The sequence below is a fragment of the Symphalangus syndactylus genome, chromosome 9 (genome assembly GCF_028878055.3).
Source record: "Symphalangus syndactylus isolate Jambi chromosome 9, NHGRI_mSymSyn1-v2.1_pri, whole genome shotgun sequence".
NCBI lineage: Eukaryota > Metazoa > Chordata > Mammalia > Primates > Hylobatidae > Symphalangus > Symphalangus syndactylus.
This window is the reverse complement of record NC_072431.2, coordinates 42,702,349-42,724,445: the sequence shown is the minus strand read 5'-3', so window position 1 is coordinate 42,724,445 and position 22,097 is coordinate 42,702,349. Positions and strand designations below refer to the sequence as shown.

At 42.9% G+C, this 22,097-nt stretch overlaps 1 protein-coding gene across 17 annotated transcripts in view; it reads left to right on the top strand.

Annotated features, from left to right (window-relative positions):
• PKP4 (plakophilin 4) overlaps positions 1–16,459 on the top strand; it is a 227,864-nt gene extending 211,405 nt beyond the window's left edge. For 12 of the 17 annotated variants that reach the window (XM_055292037.2, XM_055292036.2, XM_055292035.2 and 9 more), the window contains 7 exons: positions 1,450–1,600; positions 4,775–4,970; positions 8,713–8,797; positions 8,919–9,036; positions 11,769–11,897; positions 13,614–13,687; positions 15,459–16,459. In XM_055292037.2, the coding sequence (XP_055148012.1) occupies positions 1,450–1,600; positions 4,775–4,970; positions 8,713–8,797; positions 8,919–9,036; positions 11,769–11,897; positions 13,614–13,687; positions 15,459–15,707 (1,002 nt within the window). In that variant the 3' untranslated portion in view covers positions 15,708–16,459. Of the gene's footprint in view, positions 1–1,449; positions 1,615–4,774; positions 4,971–8,712; positions 8,798–8,918; positions 9,037–11,768; positions 11,898–13,613; positions 13,688–15,458 lie in introns of those variants that run through there. The other 5 variants (XM_055292039.2, XM_055292038.2, XM_063645988.1 and 2 more) reach the window with 3 other exon arrangements.
• Positions 16,460–22,097: the final 5,638 nt, after the last annotated feature.

Sequence of the window (22,097 nt, the reverse complement as noted above, 5' to 3'; positions counted from 1 at the left end):
GAAATCGATGCGATTTGAGTTGTTTAGAAGTTCATGTCTGGGATCATTTAGTGAGAGAGTTAGATGGCAAAGCTCATTTAAAATATAAACATTATATCTAAGCGATTTCAGTAGTGAGTTAAAATATTGGACCTTCACTAAGAAAATGAGATAATCGTGGCCACAGATGTTATCAAGTAAGAAGCTATTTCAGGAGCAGCGATGACTGTAGTTCTCCAGAAGGGAGACAGGCTGGGCTGGGCTGGGCTGGTAGGTCTCCAAGTGAGACAGAAGGAGATGGTTCTGTTGTTGCAGGTTTCAGAGAGAGAAGTTCATAAAACTGCCTGAGTGCTTTGCCTAGTAACGAGTCATGTACTTCATTTTCCCCCCGTAGATTTCATGTGATTTGAAAAATAGGAGTATGCACTTCATATGAAGAATATAAATAGGATCTTTGAAAAGCATCTTTCCCTCTTATTTGTATTATTAAAATATTCTGTTGGTATTCAAGAAACTGGATGGTCAATCACATATTTTAATGTTCGAAATAATACAAAGGGCTGGTAGATCTCTGTCCTAATGTCTTGGTCACAGCAGGAAAGTAGATGTTTTATGAGCAGCATCTTTCAATTACCCTAAAATTTGAAAGATGATTTGCATTGGTTGAAAAAGTCAATTAAAGCTCCAAGCTGAAAACAAGATTAAAGAACCGTTTTCTAATGTTACCCTTTTTGGTTGTTTCACTGATGACTTAGCGCTCATTTTCATTTTATAAGATATACAAACTGACTCACAGTACAGAGTTGCTTCATAGTCACAAAAAAATTTCTTAACTATGGATTTTTAAAAAACAGCGTCAGCAGCTAACTAATCTTGAGTGAGAATGCATTTTGCACACAAATATACTTACTTTTTCACCAGGCTGTATGAATTATGATGCTGGATGTTTCTAGAGAATTCCCTTTCTTCTGAGGCAAGGAATTTTTCCAACTAATCTCTTTGACAGGTTACTGAACTCGAAATATTGTTGCAGGGAATATAGAAATGACTTGATGGAGACAGGTTCTCCTTTCATGTGTGCTGATGGGTTACTGTCTCTGCCATCCTATTTATAGCCTCTGGGTTTGGCAGGGGACCAACTGCAAAGAAAACACACGATCCTTCCTTAATCATGTTTATGTATCTGAGATAGAAAGTAATCATTGCCTTCTCTTTTCTGCACAAAAATATCTGGCAGATGGTGGTTTGAGATTTTCAGGCTTTGGGATTTCTTTTTAAATCAGTCATTCCAGCCTATCTTTCTCCCCAACTTTGGTTTTCTCTTCACTGACACCACAGATTTGATCTTCAATTGGAAAGAAACCATTTAATCTATTAGTTCATCTTTTGGAAACATCTTTTTTAGGTGACAGTAACATATGAGAGTGGAACTCTGTTTTATATTACTTCCTGCCTTATTTTTCTCACTAGTTTGCAGCATATATCCGGGCGGCCGTCCGAAAAGAAAAGGGGCTCCCCATCCTTGTGGAGCTTCTGAGAATGGATAACGATAGAGTTGTTTCTTCTGTGGCAACTGCCTTGAGGAATATGGCACTAGATGTTCGCAACAAGGAGCTCATAGGTATGTTCTGGTGACAAGATGAGCTGTAAATGTGAGAGCAGCTACAAAATTCATGAAACTCTTCTTTTGATTAATAAATATATGGCTTGTAAAATCATTAACAGCTGAGCCCTAGTCTCCAGTTTCTTGGCATATTTGAGTACTCCTGCTTTGTGACCATTCTTTTTCAGCAGGAGGCAAGCTCATTAATTAATCATTGATTAGGGAAGGTAAATTTTCAGAAAGGCCAGTAATTTTATTTGTACCTTACAACACTAATAGGGTTAGTGTCTCACATTTCTAAGAGAGTTCTCTCTATATCCTGAGCAACAAAAAATCTTAATCTCCCTTTCCAGTTTTTGGACTGATACCTTCTAATTCACCAACACTACCGTACTCTAAATAAAAAATCACATGAATGTTTTGTAGCTTTCCCCTCTCACACTGGTATAAATGTTTATCCCAGAGAAGAACCACTGTCCCAACATCATTTCCACCCAGGGCAGGGGCAGGACTAGGGTGAGCTAAGCAAGGCCCCAAAGGCACAACATTTTAGGAGGCCTTTACTCTCAGGTTTGTACAAGGTAGGGTTGGCACATGCACAAACCAAACAGTAAGGACCTCTGTACGCTCCGCACCCCAGGCAGCTTGCTTGCCTCTACGGCATTGCCACATCCTAGGCAGGATGCGGGCTAAAGAAGAGATCAGGGACCCCCATAAACCTGAGCTTCGTTCCTAGGATGTGCTGCTCACTGGCCATGCAACCTGGGGTATCCTATATAACCCCGTTCAGGCTCCATAATTCTATCTAGATTGGAAATGAAAGGAAACTCCTCATCTCTGAAGGGGAGCTGTTGATGCCTACTGTCCTAACTGTGGGTTTGCTGTAAAGAGGAAATGAGAGAGCTCCATGCCAAATCCCGCAGCTGGTGATAGGTCAGGGGAGAAGGAGGGGAAATGGGACAAGATCTTACATGGATTCATGTGAATCTATAGTAAACTTAAAATACACCTGTCATGAGAGAAGGAGAGAGAAACAAGGGCGATGATGTTTACCATAAAGATTTGCTGTAAGGATTAAACGTGATGACTTACAATGGAAGCCCTTCACCCATTGCCTGACAGAATTGCTATTTTGAATTGTTGCCCAGATTAACCTGCTCTTAACACACCATTCCTTTAAGCCAAATCATCCCCCTACGGAGAGGAAAGGAAGTTCCTCCACACCCTGTTCATGGTCCAGCTCATGCCTGATTCTTGTAGATGTGCCATATCTCTCAGTTCCCACACTTCCTTTACAGAAATCCTTCAGGTCCCTAAAGAGAGATATTCTTTAAAGTTATTTTTCTTATGTCTATATTGTTTGGATTTCTTATAAGAAGCATGTATAATTTGGGCATTTTTAATGCTAAAAAATAAATGGTTGACACGTATATCCTGTGACCTGTCATATTTCACAACGCAAAGACACAGGTAGACAGGAGGCCTTGAGCTGGTACTGTGAAGTGCTAAGACCTTTGGCAAGAGGAATGTGTGTTCCAAGTCTTGGCTTCCTCTCAGTGCATTTCTGTGTTTTCTGTGTATAACCCTTTTTAACTTCCACTGGCCTTCTGCCTCTGCAGTGATGAGCGTGTTTTTTTTTTGTTTTTTGGTTTTTTTTACCCGGCTGGAGCACTCTTGAACTGTTCCATCGATCTGTTTTTTTTTGTTTCCCTATTCCTGTCTTCCTGTGAGATCTGCCCCACTCTTGGATTCAGTATTTGGCTCTAATTTACCCAGCACTTCAGTTCCTAGGAACCTTCCCCTTCTCTGACCTCTTCCCTCTTTTTTCACATTCATCATCAGCACTAGCAAAGGACTTTCTTTTCAGAGCCATTTTTCACAAAGAAGCAAAGTTTTATCACTTCATAAAAGTTACCACGTACTCAACTGAGTGGGACCCACCCTGCTGTCTGGAGCTGCAAGTTCTGAGGGGACCGCCAGGCTCACTCATTCATAGGCAGAGTGAGCTGCCTCAGCCTAACCCCCAGGAGTGCAATTTAAAGTTATGCCTTAGCAAAATGACAAATTACATGTCATGGGCCTTTTGGTCATTCATGAGTATTCAAAATCACCAGAGCTAACTTATCATCTGCTCTGAAAACCACATTTATCTTGTGGCCTTACAGTGTCAGCACTGTTTTTCCACTCTTCATAACAGTGTTTGTTGTGAGCAAGCCAGAGCCTTCCCTCCGACGTGCTGTACATTACACAGCATGTAGCTGAGACCTGTCTTCTTCTGCTTACCACTGTATATAAATAGGCCTTTATAAAAACCCCATTTCACATCCATTCAATTATTAGCATAGGGGAAAACTAAGAAGATGTTTACTTGCACTTTAGTTCATTTCTTTTGTTTGTAGTGCACTTACAGTTTGTCAGTTGTTAATCAAAGTTGAAGAAGCTAGAGGTAATCTCTTTTTGAAGAGGAATAAGAAAAATTCAGTATCTATAAAGAAATACCTCAATAACTGTGAAACTCCCCTCGCCTTGTCTTAGCAAGAATTTCATTATTGTTGCATTATTCCTGGGAGATAACATACCTATGATTTTAATACCAGAACTTTTACTTGTGTCATCTTTTAAAGAAACTAACATGTTGCCACCATTGTCAGATGAGTTGCTGTACACCTCAGCTCTGTACACAAAAATGTGTAACTGTACCCAGTTCACACATTAAGATCCAGAAAGATCTAACGAAAAGTATTGTTTGGCAGCCCGACTTGGTCCAGATTCAAAGGTAAGTTTTAAAAAGCTCTAAGAGGAAATTGAGGTATTTGTGATGCATAGAAATTCCATTGAGATAAAATTTACTATTATAATTCCTTCATTACTCAGTGTTACTGAAAATACTTGAACGAAAGCAACTTGATTTGTCTACCCAATTTTACGCATTGATTTACATTTGCTTTCAGCAATTGACAGTAATGTTTTATAAATGAATCATTTCTGAAAGTGACGTTGCAATAAATGTTAGCTTTCCCCTTATAATGACATTTGTCCTTTTCTTCTTTGCCGTGGGTTTTGATTTTTTCCCCTATTATTGTCTCTTTGGGGGTTTTATTTTTAAGAGATTGCATACCACCAGAATCTAAACAACAATAACAAAAACCTAGTACCTTCTGGAAGTAGAATTTACTCTTTTGCCTTTGGTAGGCAAATACGCCATGCGAGACCTGGTCAACCGGCTCCCCGGCGGCAACGGCCCCAGTGTCTTGTCTGATGAGACCATGGCAGCCATCTGCTGTGCTCTGCACGAGGTCACCAGCAAAAACATGGAGAACGCAAAAGCCCTGGCCGACTCGGGAGGCATAGAGAAGCTGGTGAACATAACCAAAGGCAGGGGTGACAGGCAAGTCTGCGGCAAGGAGGTGCAAGTAGTGCTCTTATTCCTGAGATTGTCCTGTGATGAGGCCTTTGTTGAGGATACCTTTCCTATTGGAAAGTATTTATTTTTGCATTTCTTACATGCCGATAAGCTAAGCAGTCTCCAGCACTTACAACCTGCTATGCTGGGAGAAGTGTTTTCTGTTATGGGGCTTTTTTTGGTTTTCACTTTATTGTAACACCCTCACTCCTACATTGGTATTTGTCTCTGTCTTAGTCTTTTTGTTCTGCTGTAACAAAATGTTGTGAACTGGGTGGCTTATAAACAACAGAAATTTATTTCTCACAGTTCTAGAGGCTGGGAAATCCAAGATCAGGGCACCAGCAGATTTGGTGTCTGGTGAGGGCCCCCATTCTGGTTCATAGATGGTGCCTTTCAGCTGTCCTTGCATGGTAGAAGGAAGGAGAGGTCTCAGGCCTGTTTTTATAAGGGTGCTAATGCCATTCATGAGGGCTCTACCCTCATGATCTAATCACCTCTCAAAGGCCCCACCTCCTAATACCATCACCTTGGGGGTTGGAATTTCAACATATGAACTTTGGCAGGGACACAGACTTTCAGACCATAGCAGTCCCTAAAGCCACAACTAGTCGTGCCAACTCCTGGAAGAATTGGAAATGCCAGGATGAGGAGAATCTGGGGGGCACCATTTCCCTTGTGCCCTTGTCTCTGCTCCAGGCCTGAGTGCCTGTTCTGCAAGAACGTCTTCTTGAATCCCCAGTTCTGGAATTGAGTTTTCTGCCACATACCCAGAAAGTATTAAAATTACTGTTCTGCAGCAGGGCTGCTGTGTGGCCTCAGGATGTGCCCCAGGCTTGGATGGCGCATTTCCCTTTGCTTCTGCATGACATCTCACTGATGAAGCAGGAAGGAAGGGCTAGAGAATCAGTGGTAACAATTGAAGGCTACTTGTCATGGAGCTATAGCAGTGACTATAAGTTTGCCTTAGTATCAGATAATCAGAGAAATGGTAAGTAGGATGCCTGGTGCCATCTCAGAACAGCAGGACAGTGACCTCCCTGAGCCACAGTAGCATGGCAGCCCTCTCCCCCAACCCCCCTGCTTTGCTCTCTCCATAGCGCTGATTTCCCCTTGCTGTGGAAGTTATGTCTTCCTCTTATACCTGACTCTTCCATAGCAGGGATTTTTATTTTGGTTCACTGCTATATCCTTAGCATCTAGAATAAGCCTGGCCTGCTCATAACAGGTGTTTGGTGAATATTTATTAATTGGCCAAATGACAGTGCTGGAACTCACGTTACATCTCATCTTTATACTTTTGAAGGAGTTTCTAAAATATAAGAATAATCTAAAACCATATTCTCATCTCCCAGAAACCACACCTATCAGCAGTAATATTTCCTTTCAGTCCTTTTTTCTAAATGTATTTTTTTCTATTTAATTAGTAATAAATGGTTATGGGGGTAGGGAGGGCTGGGAAGGGGAGTGAGTGGAACCATAATCACTTATGCTCTTAAAATGTCGCTGGACAGCCTGCACTTGTGAGCAGCATAAGAAGAGGCTGAGATGCTGAGCCAGTGCCAGAACCTTTGCATATTAAGAAAATGGCTACCCAGTCTAATCTGTTTTTCAAAACCAGAAATTTGGAAAGTCCTGGACCAAATCAAATTGTCTCCTAGCTCCACACACTTAACTTCTTTCACAAGTACTTACTGCCTGCCTGCTGTGTGCCAGACGCTGTTCTCTATGCTGGGCTTGCAGCAGCAGACAGGTCACATGACAGCCCCACCCGAGGTAGCTTACGTTCCATGGGCAAGGTAGACGCAGACAAGGTAACAAACGAACAGAAACTCGTGGAGCGTGGTGGGTGGTGCTGAGGGGCAGGGCACGTAATAATGTCAGGGCGGGTGGTGGGCCATGCTGGGGAGAGGGATGCTGGTCAAGGAAGGCCTTGCAGAGACAGTGCCTTTTGAGCACAGAGCTGGAGGAGGCAGGGAAGGAACAGTGCAGCTCCCTGGGGGAAGAGCATTTCGGTTAGAGGGGGATATCAAGTGAGAGAGCCCTGAGAAGCTAGAGGACCTCGTGTGCCTGAGGAACAGAGGGAAGCCAGTGGGGCTGGAGCAGAGCCAGTGAGGGGTATAGGAGGCCCACCCCAGCGTGGTGATCTGACGGCCTTAGCCAAGTCAGGGCACCACATCCCCTCTGCACTTACCCGTGAAGCTACTGACTTACAGCAGCAGCTCCCAAGGTGAAATACAGTGACTCAGGATGAGGACTGCAACTTGACCTTCAGATGTAACAATATGGAGGTCCTATGTTTAAGAGAAGATGGGATGGTGGAAATTAGAGATGCAAAAACGTAACTCTTTCAAGGAGTTTTGCTGCAAAGGAGAGCAAAGAATCTTCCTTGCTTTTCTCATGGGTCAGGTTTCTGCTCATGGAATTTGTGTCTGAAAATATTTAGTCTGTTTTTGTCAAGGCATATCCCAGGCACAGTCCTGCCTGGTCAAGTGTTTCAGTTGTCATCCTCCCAGGCAGCTGTGGAATTTGCCTTTTGAGCCTTCATCCCGCTGCCTAGCACTTAAAGACAGGTGAACAAAGCAGCAACGGCCAGGCCTAGCTGAGAACAGGGTGGCTATGTGGGGCAAGTGCCCTGCTCCCCCAAATCTGTCTTCCAGAGGCTGTCTTGGGTGCCTGAAATTTCATCTGTGTTTATTTCTTTGGAGTATTTATCTATTGCTTGTTCCATAGTCCAATTTGGAAATAGAAAGTTTGGAAAGGCTTTGAGTGGGTTGGCTTTACCTGGCTCTGCTCACCTAAACCCTCAGAATCATTAGCAACCCACGTTCTGTTGTTAGGGGCTGAGGAAGTAGCTCACCGCCTGCTCATCTGCCTTGTCCTCCTCCACTTCATGAGAGTTTAATTGGGAAGATAAGGAGTAGAAGAGAAAGCCAGATTTTAGATCGGGTGTATACATTTGAAGTCAAACTGTTAATGGAGTCTTAAGATAGAAGTGTTCAGTTGTCCTTAGGGCTAACTCTGCAAGCACTGGTCCATGAGTACCACCCAAATGTAGAGATCTGAGGGCCTTAGCCGAGGCAGGAAGTCCCCTCTTCAGTTACTGGTGAGGCCCCTGACTTACAGCAGCAGCTCCCAAGGTGAATCCAGTGACTCATGGTCGGCTATGCTTAGCAGCATTTGCTAAATGTCCTCAGAGAGGGGAAATAATATTTGTGACCATGTTTTCCAAATTCAACATTAGAACACACATTAGTTTACTTAGAGGTATGAATGATAAGGCAATGGAGGTATTTAGATGAAGGCTTAATAAAGAAGGAGGGATAAAACATACTCACTTGGAACGGTCCCCAGACACTCAGAATGTAGAGTCATGGTTGCGTGAATCCCAAAGCCCCAGTGAGATCAGTGGCCCTCAGTAAAGATACAGAGGGAGGTTGGGATTGACACCTACAGAGATCCTCAGCTCAGGTTCGTTTCGGCCACAGCTGCTCCACAGAGCTCACTCCCTGATGGCCTCACTTCAGTTCTTGCCACGTGTGGCCAGTCCCGAACCTGATCGCCTCCCAGGCACACCTGGTCCTTTTGTGGTGTGTCCTGCAGTAGCCTCCATCCCTGTGGCCCTGAGAGCGATGGCCTGTTGGCCACTGATTTTCATCCTGCACCCCTCTGAGTGGGGCTGAGGCTGTGCCACCCACATTCATTAATATCCTTGCTCTCTCCCTAGATCATCTCTGAAAGTGGTGAAGGCAGCAGCCCAGGTCTTGAATACATTATGGCAATATCGGGACCTCCGGAGCATTTATAAAAAGGTAACCTACAAGAATAGCTCTGGCATAATTAGCATTCATCAGAGCACACACTCATAATCATTTATTGTAATGAAATGTCATTATTCATTTTGACAGGTTTCTTTTTCTCTTTACTCTTCAGGATGGGTGGAATCAGAACCATTTTATTACACCTGTGTCGACATTGGAGCGAGACCGATTCAAATCACATCCTTCCTTGTCTACCACCAACCAACAGATGTCACCCATCATTCAGTCAGGTCAGTGGGAAAACACCACTCCTTGGCGAGAACCTTTGTGTGACAGAACATTGTTCCCCAGCCAGAGAAGATCAAACATAAGCTGGTTAAGCCTGTCATCTCCAACACTACCCATGCAGCAGAGAACCTTGTGTAGGAATCACACACCATTGTAAACCACAAGCCCACTTTCTTCCTTCCTTTTTAAAAGTGTATACAAGTTTACATCAGCAACAGTGCCCCAGGCCCTGCCCTCAAGTCTGCCTCACTAAGTGTGAGAAGGGGCCCTGAAAGCTGCAGTTGACAGACTGGACAGGGGATCGGGGTGCCCAAGAGTGGAGGGCCACACTTTGAGACGCACGGAGTTATGCCTGAAAGTGGCTGCCCTGTATGCCACCTGGCCATGAGATTGGAATCTCCTCCAAAGTGAGTTTTTTTAAGTTTTCTTAGTGAAACCTTTTAGAAGCAGGGTCCTTTAACAGAGGACCTTTAAGGTCTTCAGGTCTGCAACCTGGGAGAGCTGCCTGCTTTCCAGTTAAACCTCCTTCCTCTGCAGACCCCCAGCATCTGCTGCTAATGGAAGCAGGCCTTACAGGGTGGGTCTGTAGGAATTCCTTTTGATTTTTAAGTTGGGAACCCTGGCAACCACACTACCTACTTCTCTGTAATGTTTAACTTGATGGAAAGAATGTTTTGAGATTCAGACTAAATTTTTTTACAGGTAAGGGCAGATTATTACTGCCAAGCCAATCAGTTCTGTAAATCTAATTCTTTCCAAAATGAGAAAGGAAAAGTAATAAGTATCTTATTTTTATTTGGCTTTAAATCACCCATTTGGACTTTTAAATATTATCTATTTTATTCAGCAGTGCTACTGCTGGCAGTCTTATTTCTCATGTGGACAAATGTGGCCAAAAAGACTAATATACATGGCCGGTGGTTCTTGCCACATAATTGGATGTCCCCACTTGAACTAGAATTTTTTTTAATTATCTGTGCTTGTTGCGTATGGTATATATCTTAGTTTTTAAATTATGGGTTGCTTTCTTGAAAGAAACCTACGTGTCTGGTTTTTAACATCCTTGCTAAGCTCCCAGGTATAGCCTGAAACTGCTTTCTTTTAGAAAAATGCTCAGAACCTTTTAGGGTCTTGGGAATAGAGGTGCCAGAGAAATTAAGAGGTGTGGCTCTATAACAAAAGGCACATAGACAAGCAAAAGATAATTTTAGATTCGTACAAGCTTGTCCAATCTGCAGCCCATGGGACATCCCAGGATGGCTTTGCAGCCCAACACAAATTTGTAAATTTTCTTAAAACATTATGAGATTTTTTTGTGATTTTTTTTTTTTTTTTTTAGTTCCTCAGTTATTGTTATTGTTAATGTTAGTGTATTTCATGTGTGGCCCAAGATAATTACTACTCTTCAGTGTGGCCCAAGGAAGCCAAAAGATTGCACACCCCTGGATCATTAGCACATAGTTACTGAATAGTGACCTTGTTTTCAGGACCCCTTAAATATACCTGCTGGACAGTGTTGGCTAGCCCCATTCAAATTCCTAGGTGCCTTTTGGGATTCTAATCAGTGGTAGGGAATACTCCACTTCTGCTTCTCCAGTTATTCTAAGGGTTGAGAATGCATCCCTTCACACTAGTGTGGGATCTGCTTCCAGGCATGTCTGATGCCTTGCTGATGTCATTGGAGGCAGGCGGGTATGCTTTCTGTCCTACTACCTTCTGGAAAGTAAGCAAGGTGAGCAGCACATAGACATTGTCCATACATGCTTACATGTTTAACACTGAGCAATCCTATGTCAGTGAGGTGACTTTTTAGGAAAAGTATTTCATTGTCAGTCTTCCTCTGAAAGCATCAATTTATGCAAAACCATTGGTGTCAAGGTTTGGGGGGGGCTGTTGCTTTCGAGTGTATCAAGTGAATAAGTGGCCACTCTTATTTGAAATTAACTTTAGGGGAAGCAAGATGATTTTTTTAATAAGAAAAAGAAAAAAAATGTATGAAATGTTTCTCTCTTCCTTCTGTGCCAAAGTGTCCAAAAAGAGTCCTAAGGATAGATACGGTGTTATTAGATGTTGGCTGAAGCTGGGGTAAAAAAGTCCTCTGGGCCTTTCTGAGGTCAGGGCTTAGCACCATGTGCGTTTCCTAATAAGCCAGGCTTACTGGGTTTAAATTGTTTCCTTGATCACCATAAAAAGAATTATAAATTTTACAGAATGGGTGCTCTTATTCAAACATGTTTAGAGATGTGGATATTTTTGTAATAATTAGAAATCAAAACATGCCATAAAACTTCTGTTGGCTGAAGAGCTATACATAAAGGATAATAGGTGGGTATTTTGCAAGATCATAAAATAACAAGTATAACTCTTGCATGGCTAGTAAGTTATTATCACTCAGTTTCAAAGGCCTAGTCAAGACATTGAGACAGACTAGTGGGGAAAGCTGCATGATCTCTACACTGTGCCTCTTTAGCCAGGCGGCTTGCCCTCCAGCTTGAGAGTGAGCCCTGGTGTTGACTTTGCTGATTTGTGCAGTGGCAGGCCGCATGCAGGTTGCACTTGCGGTACTTGGGTCTAGCTGCTCTTCAACTCCCAGCACCTCTGAGATATTTTCAGCACCAGCTGTGTGTCATTTCTGGTTACTGACCTTTGTGTTTCTGGAGAGGATTTTCCACAGATACTGATGCTGATTTCTCTTTCTTCCCCTCTTTCTCTCCTCCTTTGCCTCTCCCTTCAGTCGGCAGCACCTCTTCCTCACCAGCACTGTTAGGAATCAGAGACCCTCGCTCTGAATACGATAGGACCCAGCCACCTATGCAGTATTACAATAGCCAAGGGGATGCCACACATAAAGGCCTGTACCCTGGTAAGACGCCAGTTGGGTGTGTGATACAGTCTTTTGAAAAGCCGCATTTCCAGGCACTTGGCCAGTGGCCTGGGAAGTAGCCTGTGCTTGTATTGAGACAGTCCCCCAGCAGCAAACCATGTTCCAGTCATTCCCTTTCCTACTTTGGGGATTGTTGCCTTTTCTGCTTGTTTAAAGTAAAACAAGCATGTACTTGTTTGTATGTATGTATGTATGTAGTTGTACAGTGGCCACAAATAAAAAGAGGGCTGTATCCAAATAAATCATTTCTGGCTGCTCACTGGCACAGTCGCTTTGCTGCGTCCCCTCCTGGCTCGAGCAGTCTCTGTGTTTTCCACATGCGTCAGAACCCTCAGCCCGGGTTGCAGGAGCCACATCTTCTAGACTGGCTCATCTCTTAAATTCAAACCAGAGAATGGAGATCAATTTCATTTACATTTTCATGGAGAAGAGTTTGAATAAATAGCAAAAGTTATTATAATGTGATTCTTCTCAAAGTGATTATTTTTTAAGAATAACAAAAATAATGTTACATAGTGTTAATATTTTTATATCCTATTCAGAAAGCTGTGCATACAATTAATTTAAAGGATACCAGCCCAAAGGGTTACTAAGATTTCATACTGTTCCCATTCTCAACCGTCTGGCAGATTATAACTACTTTAGATGTTCCAAATAAGTCAGTGTGAGCTACCCCACAAAAAGTACTCTTCTCAAACCTGTCTATTAAAAATAAATAAAAGCTGGTGGCAGCTTTACTCCTGCTAGGGGAGCAGTCTCCATTGTACTGTTGTCTTTGAAATTGTGATTTCACAGGACTATTTACTAATCGACTGTTGTTACTATGGCAATTAATAGCTCAGAAAATTGCAGATGCTACATTTCAACACCAAGCTCTGTGCAAAAGGAAATGCACATACCAACTGAAGTGTATGGTTGCTTCCGATTTGCAGCAGCCTGCTTTATCTTACAGATCGCCTCTTTAGCATGCATGCCCTTCTGTATCTTCTTCGCTTGCTTCAATAAACTAATTTGCCTCAAGTACGTTTCATTTTCCTCATTAAAAAAATAAAAATCTTTGCTAGCCTTAACAATAATGGAAGGGTAATATCATCAGGAGTCTACTATGGACTTTTGAAGACAATTATCTCATTATTACCAAGTTCCTTTTGTATTAAAACATACTTAAATATGCCAGGCACAAGACTGTGCCTCCATTGTTGCCCAACTGCTGCTCCTTCCTTGACCTGAGATTGTGAATCCCAGTTGTTTGGAAGGCATGGGGTTTGTTCGAATACTGTGTTTCGCTTCTCCTCTCTGACCCACTGCTGTAGCCCAGAGCCCTGGAAAAGGAGTGTTCCTCAGCTCAGGATCCTGTGCTGCTGTCCAAAGCCAGCTGGAGAAACCCTCCCACGTATGAGCAGAGCTTGAGCAGGAACGTTTGCGCATGGGCTCTGCACTGGCATTGCTTTTTGGGGAAACACACGCAGCCTGTTTTTGCCATAGTTTTGCTATTAGCCCCCACCAGCCCTGAGGTAAGCAGCAGCCAGGCCAGATCCAGGGACCCTGAACTGCTACCTCTCCCAGCCCGCATTGGCAGTGGGGAAGACAGGCCCTGTCGGGGACAGTGCTAGCCCTAGTACAGGGTAGACCACCCAGCCTAATGGACCAGAGTAATAAGCACTAGTTTTAATTTCATAAAATATTTTCTTACAGGCTCCAGCAAACCTTCACCAATTTACATCAGTTCCTATTCCTCACCAGCAAGAGAACAAAATAGACGGCTACAGGTGAATTTGCAATATCATTTTTACAGAAGGCTGATTAGCAGTTAACACAGTAAGGGGTCCACGTCGGTTGACTTCCCAGAGCTGGGCCAACACGGCAGGGTCCTAGATGCTTTCCCTGGGGATCTTCACTCCTTGGAAACTCACCCGTGGTTTAAGCAAAGCATTTCCACGGTAGCCTCACGTTCTTGAGTATCCTCATCAGTACTGCTGAGACCACCGTGCCACTGAGGGGGACAGCCGAGAAGTCTTTAGTTCATGTCTTTTGCCCAGCAGTGTCCTTTTCCCACTCTTTTTCTGTTAAGCTCTAAAATCTCTTCCAGCCTCTGGGTGAGGGAAGGTTGGTAAACACACTTCATGCCCTTATCACGTTGTTCTCTTTTGTGTATACCTCGTTCTCCATCTCGCCCCTCCCTGTCCAAGCTCCACAATTTAAAAACACTGAGTCCATCACCAGGTCTGTTTGTCTCAGTGGTCAAGGTGGACTCAGCCCCTGCCAGAATGGACCTCACTGTGGAAGAGTGGGACTGGCGGTTATAACACACCCAGGCTTTGCTTTCATGAAGGGCCTGCAGTCAGTCTCAGGTCCTTCCCGGTGCCATGGCAAACTTGGACCATCTGGTCTCTCCTCTTCCCTTTCAATGACACAGAGCAGCTGGAGTTTCCTAAAACAAGACTGTATCCTGTCCTTCAGATAAGGATGTGTTCTAAGACCTCTCCTTCTCGTCATCTTTTCTCTGTAGATGGAAGAAAAAGAATTTTCCAAGTTGTTCATAATTTATGCTACAGTTTTTTAGTCAGGAAAAATAGACCAGAATCATAACTCTGGCTTGAAAGGAGAATTTAGCTCTGAAATCCTTATAATGTTAGAATGCATTGAGTTTCAGGACATGACATTGGTTCCTATGTGGTAAATTTGTTACATCTTACTAAGTAGGGGGATTTGGGCATAATCAAGAACATAGACATAATAACCATCACAATTTGAAGAAATTAATGTGAGGTCAAAGCTAAGACCGAACAAAAGGAAATGGAGAGCAGTGTGCCCTGTGTGGGTGCCCATGTGTGCCTGGCCGTGCCCACTTACAGATGGTCTTAGCCCTGGCTTGGGGAAGCCTTTTCCTCTAGAACCATATTTGCTCACATGTGCCTCCTAAATTTACTATTCTTCTGCCTTGAGATTACTTATTCCTTTAATATTACAACTTACAGCAGAGTTTCCAAAGTGTGACGATTGTTCACCTAGCCACATACATCTTTTAAAATGGAGGGATGGACTCCATCTTCATATCTGAAGTAAATGTTCTAAAAGATGGTTCGGTAATTATACAATTATCCAAGGCCCAGAAACCCAATCCTTGACTAAATTAGTGATGTGCTAATAATTCCCCTGTGTCAAACCCAATATCAAGACCATCCTCTCATTCGGCGTGCCCAGGTAACGGGTCCCTCCACAGCTGAGCACACAGCAGGGCCTCCAGTAAGGAGGAGAGGTTTCTGGGGCCACCTGCCCTGAGATCTCAGGCTCTCCTGAGGCACCTGCTTCTCTAGAGGTCTTAGGACAGGAAACTCAGCAGCCTGCCTGAGAATGCAGCTTAAAATCCTTAGAGTCCAATAGTAAACGCATAGTGTGCACCAGAAACAGCTTTTAACCTTAAGCTGCAAATACTGAATATTGCTTTAAAAATATGAAGCAGGAAGCCCACATCAATTTTCCTAACACGTCTTTTTAAAAGATTGCTTTTATTTATTTGCCTTTTCATTTTGTCAACAGCATCAACAGCTGTATTATAGTCAAGATGACTCCAACAGAAAGAACTTTGATGCATACAGATTGTATTTGCAGTCTTCTCATAGCTATGAAGATCCTTATTTTGATGACCGAGTTCACTTTCCAGCTTCTACTGATTACTCAACACAGTACGGACTGAAATCGACCACAAATTATGTAGACTTTTATTCCACTAAACGACCTTCTTATAGAGCAGAACAGTACCCAGGGTCCCCAGACTCATGGGTGTAGCATCAAGACGCCCAACAGAGGAACTCTTTCTTTCTAACCTTGTTTGGATTGAGGTGAAAAGTCCATCTTGCTGATTTGATGATTGAAATGTGAAAGTGAAGTGGAAGGAATGAGTGAAGTGCGTTTTTTTTTTTTCTTTTTTGAGGAATTATCAGGGAAGTGAGGAAACGTTTGGGAGAGGACTTTCTAAGCTCTATTTAGGTGTTAGGTCTAATTACTTATAGATTCTGTAGTCTGGTGAAGGTGTGGGTGACGTGATGAGAGGTTTGAGAAATGGGTGAAATGAAATGGGGGATGTGTAGGTCAAATCAAATTAAAGATTTTTTTTAATGTGAATAAAGTTATGTTCTGATAGTTTGTACAGAAAAAATAAAATGGATGCCCATGTTTTATTGCTATTACTAAATGTCAAGATTGTATGCTATTATGTCTTGTAAATTTCTTTTGTTGGTGTAAATATGGAAATGCCACATTGGTTAAGTGCCATCATTTGTAATGCAGTGTGTCACTAGAAAAGAGATTTGAAGAAACTGACAACTTCAAACACAAATGAGAAGCCCAAGGAACTGTGAGCAATTAAAAACAAACCGCGACACCCTTTGTCTCCACCACGCATAGTGTACTTTGGAAGCACAACGTCCAGGCTGGTACCTCAGCGCCATGCCCATTCCTCGCCTCGTTCATAGGACACTTCACTGCCATTTTCTATGCACATAAAAGAAAAATAAATGTGGAACTTTCATCCTTGGAAATGTGTTCTCTATTCTTTTTAAATTTTCTGTATGTATATGGAAAAGCAGATTTAATAAACACAAATCTCACTGCATGTTGGAAACAGCTTAAATATATCCAAATATTTTAGACTTTTCCTAGTTTTATATATGCTTTGTGAGGTGGACCACACCAAAGAATTAAGCTATGAACTTTCCTTCTCTGACAATCTAGGTATTTTTGTTTCTTGGAATCTATTTTAAATCTAGTACACTTCACAGTTTTATCATGTTTTTTCTCAGACCCATGTGTACATATCATCACTCTTCACCTAAGACAAGTAATATATGGCAGCTTGGCCATAACTAAATTGATATAATTAAATTGATACTTTTTTAGGCATCATTTTTAAGAACTCAGTAACTTCATAAGAACAGTGGTTGGGCATTTATTTGGTTGGCACCAATATAATAAAACAAATTCTAAATTATGATCTTGTTGAGTAATTCCTGGATTAGGAATGGGGTAGGGGAAAGAAGCCTCACAGTAGGGTAGGCAGAGGTCCCCATAGCACCACACAGCATTACTTGGGAGCTTTTCTCCATCTGTGGAGACAATGAGGGGCACCAGGCCCAAAGTCTGAGGCCTTCTCAGGTCTTGCAGTTTCCACCCTTCAGCCCTAGCTCCTGGATCTTTGTTGGTGTAAATATGGAAATGCCACATTGGTTAAGTGCCATCGTGGAAAACTAGGAACTAGTTTACCTGTAGCTGTACTAGGAAAACTAGGAACTAACCCCCATGGCAAGTCAAACCCAGAAGTGTTGTCTTAGCTCAATATACCCTGCAAGTGTAATACAAATCACAGATTAAAACATTTGTACTTATATTTGTGAGTATATGGTAAGACACCCAAGAGAAAGCTGCGTTTTCTTGCCAAATGGACAGCAGCCCAAGATTAGCATCCAAAGTGAAATGGAAATACCAGTGCGAGCGTGAAGGTTCCTAAGGTCTGCAAGCCGGGAGCCTTTCTGGGGCGCCTTCCGAAGAACACCCGAGCCAGCTTGCGGAGTCGACTGCCCAGCTACTGAGCCCTGGCTGCCTCACACCTGGCAGAGCTCAGCAGACAGCCCTTGTTAGATGGCAGAGGTCGCCAGATGTTCCTGAGGAACTGGCATCAGGACTTTTGGGACGTAACCACTTCAGTTTCCAATCACTGACTTCCCTGAACCTGGTATCTTGAGATCTGGATTGAAGCTGAAGGCTCTCAGCTGGGGAATCAGGAAAACAGGGAAATCAGAGCCAGCCCAAGCCGACTGACAATAACTTTCTTTTAGTGACTGCATGAGTTTGGGGTAATGCTGTAACAGGCAGCATTTCAAAAACGGATCCAAATTTGGGTTGAAAATAACTCATCTGGGTCTCCAATCAGACCTAACAGAGCCAGGAAGAGGCCTGTGCACAGGGACTGGGCAGAAGACCTAATGCCGTTTAAGATTCCTCCCTTGAGACCAGAGAAAAGAAACTGCAGACACAGCCTGAATGATACAAAAGTGCACCATTGATGAAAAAACCAAGCCTACTATTCCTTCAAGGTGTGAGAATAAACAAGCTCCAATAAAACAAAGTTGACTTTTTATTGCTGTCCTTACATCACTAAGTAGCATATAGAATTTACCCCACTTCCACCCTGTTCCAGAGGGTCAGGGCTGAACTGAGCCAATGTCAGTGAGCTAAACAAGGTTTTCCTTACCTGATTGCACATTAAGAGTCACCTGGACCCCACCCTGACCACTCAAAACCACAGAGGTGGAGTCCAGGTATCAATATTCTTGAAACCCTCCCTGGGTGATTGCAGCATACAGTCAAGTGAGAGCCACTTGGTACTACTCCCCATTCTCCCTCCATCCCTTGCTGCTGCACGACCTGAAAATTTAGCAGCTGGGGTTTAGGGTGCGGAGTTTGCCTAGAAGAGAGGGATAGATTTGGAGTGTTATCATTGAGATCTTAAACTTGGAAAGTCAGATGTGAGGTTTTTCTTTTTGCCAGAGTATGTCTTTTGCCTGCGTACACTTGTTTAAGGTTATGTCCTTTGAAGTCCATGAGTATCAGAAGTGATGACCACACAGTCCCGTAACTGTTCCAATCATTAATCCCTGGCCAGTGTTCGGTTGTCCGCCTGATGCTGATTCTTGCACTGAAATACCAACAGGTCACTTTATTGACTGCTGACTATGTGCTGAGAGTACCATACACATTATCATCTAACCCTCACGGCACATGTGTGACATCTGTACTAATAGCCCATTTAACATATCCTGAAGCAAACTTGGAAGAGTAACTTGCTGAAGATCATACAGCCAGTAAGGGGCCATTAGCGTTACACTCTATCTTAACCACAATGCCAGTGTTTTTCATATTTAATAATTCGAGTTTCAACTGAACTTCTTCGAAGTGTTTTTCATCATTGCTTTAAATTTGCCGAAGGACTCTCTATTACTACTCTAAAGGAGAAAAACATCACTTGCCATAAACTTTGGGCAAGTGATGGTTTTCTCATATACTTTTTTAGTAACCATAAAAATGAACAATTAACTATTAAACATAAAAAATGTCAATTTTTTTTTAATTAGCTGGGCATGGTGGCATGCACTTGTAATCCCAGCTACTCAGGAGACTGAGGCAGGAGGATCACTTGAGCACAAGAAGTCAAGGCTGCAGTGAGCTATGATTGCACCACTGCACTTCAGCCTGGGTGACAGAGGGAGACCCCATCTCAAAAAAAAAAAAAAAAAATGCCTACGTACCACCAAAATTTATCTTGTCTACCACCACTGGTGTTACATGAACCTCATTTTGGGAAACTTGAGTTCTGATTATTCTGATGTGTGTGATGATTTAGGTTTGGCTGATAACTCCCCCTAAAAGAATGCTGTGAGCTATGCCTATTAATATAAGCCACTAAAACAAAATCTGTCACTAGGCAACCCTCTCATTTGGGGGCCTCAGCAGTACATTTGATGGAACACTTATCCAAACCTATTGGATGGTGGTTTTATTTCCATGATCAAGCTGGCTTGCAAGGAAAAGACATTTGAAAACTTGGCCATTGCTATTCACTTACTAGATTTTTAAAATACCATTGTTTTTAACAGCGTTATTCATAATTGCCAAAAACTAGAAACAACCCAAATCTCCAACAGAAGAATGGATAAACAAAAGTTACATCCAAGAATAGATAAAATTATGGTATATTCATATAATAGAATACTAATCTGCAATAAAAAGAATGAGCCACAGTACAGAGACATGGATGAATCTCAAAAATATGCTGCTCAAACGCAGGAGAAAGTTGCAGAAAAGAGACCATAAAGCATAACTGATTCAAGAAGAGGAAAAATTATGGTGATAGAAGTCAGAATCATGGTTGCCTGTGGGGCTAGGTAGTGACTAGAGAGCTAAGTGATGGAAATGTTCTATATTTAGGTCGGGGTGGCAGTTACACAGGGGTATACCTTGATCAAAACTCATCAAAATAGGCTGGGCGCGGTGGCTGACACCTGTAATCCCAGCACTTTGGGAGGCCGAGGCGGGTGGATCACCTGAGGTCAGGAGTTTGAGACCAGCCTGGCCAACATGGCGAAACCCCATCTCTACTAAAAACACAAAAATTAGCCGGGTGTAGTGGCAGATGCCTGTAATCCCAGCTACTTGGGAGGCTGAGGCAGGAGAATTGCTTGAACCTGGGAGGCGGAGGTTGCAGTGAGCCGAGATCGCACCATTGCTCTCTAGCCTGGGCAACAAGAGCAAAACTCTCAAAAAAACAAAACAAAACAAAAACATCAAAATGTACACATAAGATCTTCATTTCACTGCATATAAAATTTGCCTCAATAAAAAAAAATACTTTCTTCAAAAATCAGTAAGGAAATACACGACATTGTCTGAGACTTAGTTTTATGAACTAGAATCAAAATTTTGATTATTAGTCTCCTATGAGTTAAGAAAAATCCATATATCTGTGACATAAACAAATCATAATTTCTTTTTTTTTTTTTTTTTTTCATTGAGATGGAGCCTCACTCTGTTGCCCAGGCTGGAGTGCGGTGGCGCAGTCTTGGCTTACAGCAGCCTCCAACCTCCCAGGTTCAAGTGATTCTCCTGCCTCAGCATCCCGAGTAGCTGGAATTACTGGCACCTGCCACCGCACCTGGCTAATTTTTGTATTTTTAGTAGTGATGGGGTTTCGCCATGTTGGCCAGGCTAGTCTCAAACTCCCCACCTCAGGTGATCCGCCTGCCTCGGCCTCCCAAAGTGCTGGGATTACAGGTGTAAGCCACTATGCCTGGCCTAGAAAACATAGTTTCTTACACAAAAGGTTTTAGCACAAAATGGCTTTGTAGTTCTATACACAGCCTACCAAGTTAGGTTTAAACAGAATTCTGGAAAATATACACTTGGAAAGCACTACAGGGGGTGTCCTTTTGGATGAGCTATGATTGTACAGATTCAGGTGTGTGCTGACAAGAAGGTAAGTTAAGAAGCAACACTCAGGCACCTGTCTCAACATGTTGCTGAGAGTGAGAAGTGTGTCACCCCTTTTACCTAACGATCCAAAGAGATGTGTAAATAAGCACCTCACCCATCTCAGTACTTTCCAAGCCACAGGAAGGAGTGTGGGAGCGAAGCCCCTTCATCAAAGCACCAGAAAGATGTCAGCAGAAAAACAAACAGGTCAGTGAAATCAGAGGCAGAGCAGCTAATGGGGTTTTTTTAATGTTACAAATGCAGGGCAGACTTTGAATTCAAAGGAGAACTTTGCGGCCGGTCAAAGGCATCTTTGCTGTGGAGGAACCAAACAGTCTTTAATTAGTGTGCAACTGGGAAGGGGGTTAGCGGGCAGCAAAGATGCAAATGATGTTTGGAATTCCATGGGGCAGCTTCCACCACTGATACACAGCTGCCCTTTGCTGGCCTGTGCCAAGAACTGGACTGGGCCTCAGAGACCATGCGCAGCATGGGCTGCCACCCACACAGAGGAACGCTTCTCAGCTGGGACTCATCAGTTCCGCCACCCTTTAATCAGTCTTGTCTTTGGTCTCCAGCCTTATTCATCCTCATGATAGCAGTTTGCTGTGCCCCGGTGTAATGGCTTGACTTAACTCTCTGTCCTTATGAATACCTTTATTCAGGACAATCCTTAAAGGCTGCAGACACAAAAAGGAAATTATTAGCAAGCAGATTATGACTTGGATTGTGCCTGTTTCAGTGCCTTTCCCTGTTTTCATGTCAGCAGCTTCGCTGGAAGCAGCTGGCATGTCCCCGAAGTGGCTGTTTGTGCCTATCACTATTGGCTAATTCTAAGAAAATCGCTAAAAAGCATTTTGTGCTGTCATAATCGTTGGCATGAGCCATACATAACTAACTCTTCCATTATTAAAGCCCCATCCAATGCTTGGGGGAATTTTGATAAAGACAATGATATGATGAGCCATTTCACCCTCCATTCACATCCCAGTGATTCCAGAGCTGACCAATGCATTGTCTTAGAAAATAAAACACAACTTATTCTGGGTCAAAGGTGGAATTCTGAGATCAGTGGGAACATATCCAATTCTTCCTTCAGAAATCCCTTATAACTGTTACTTCACTCCCCAGAAGCCCCCTGAAATGTGCCTTTAC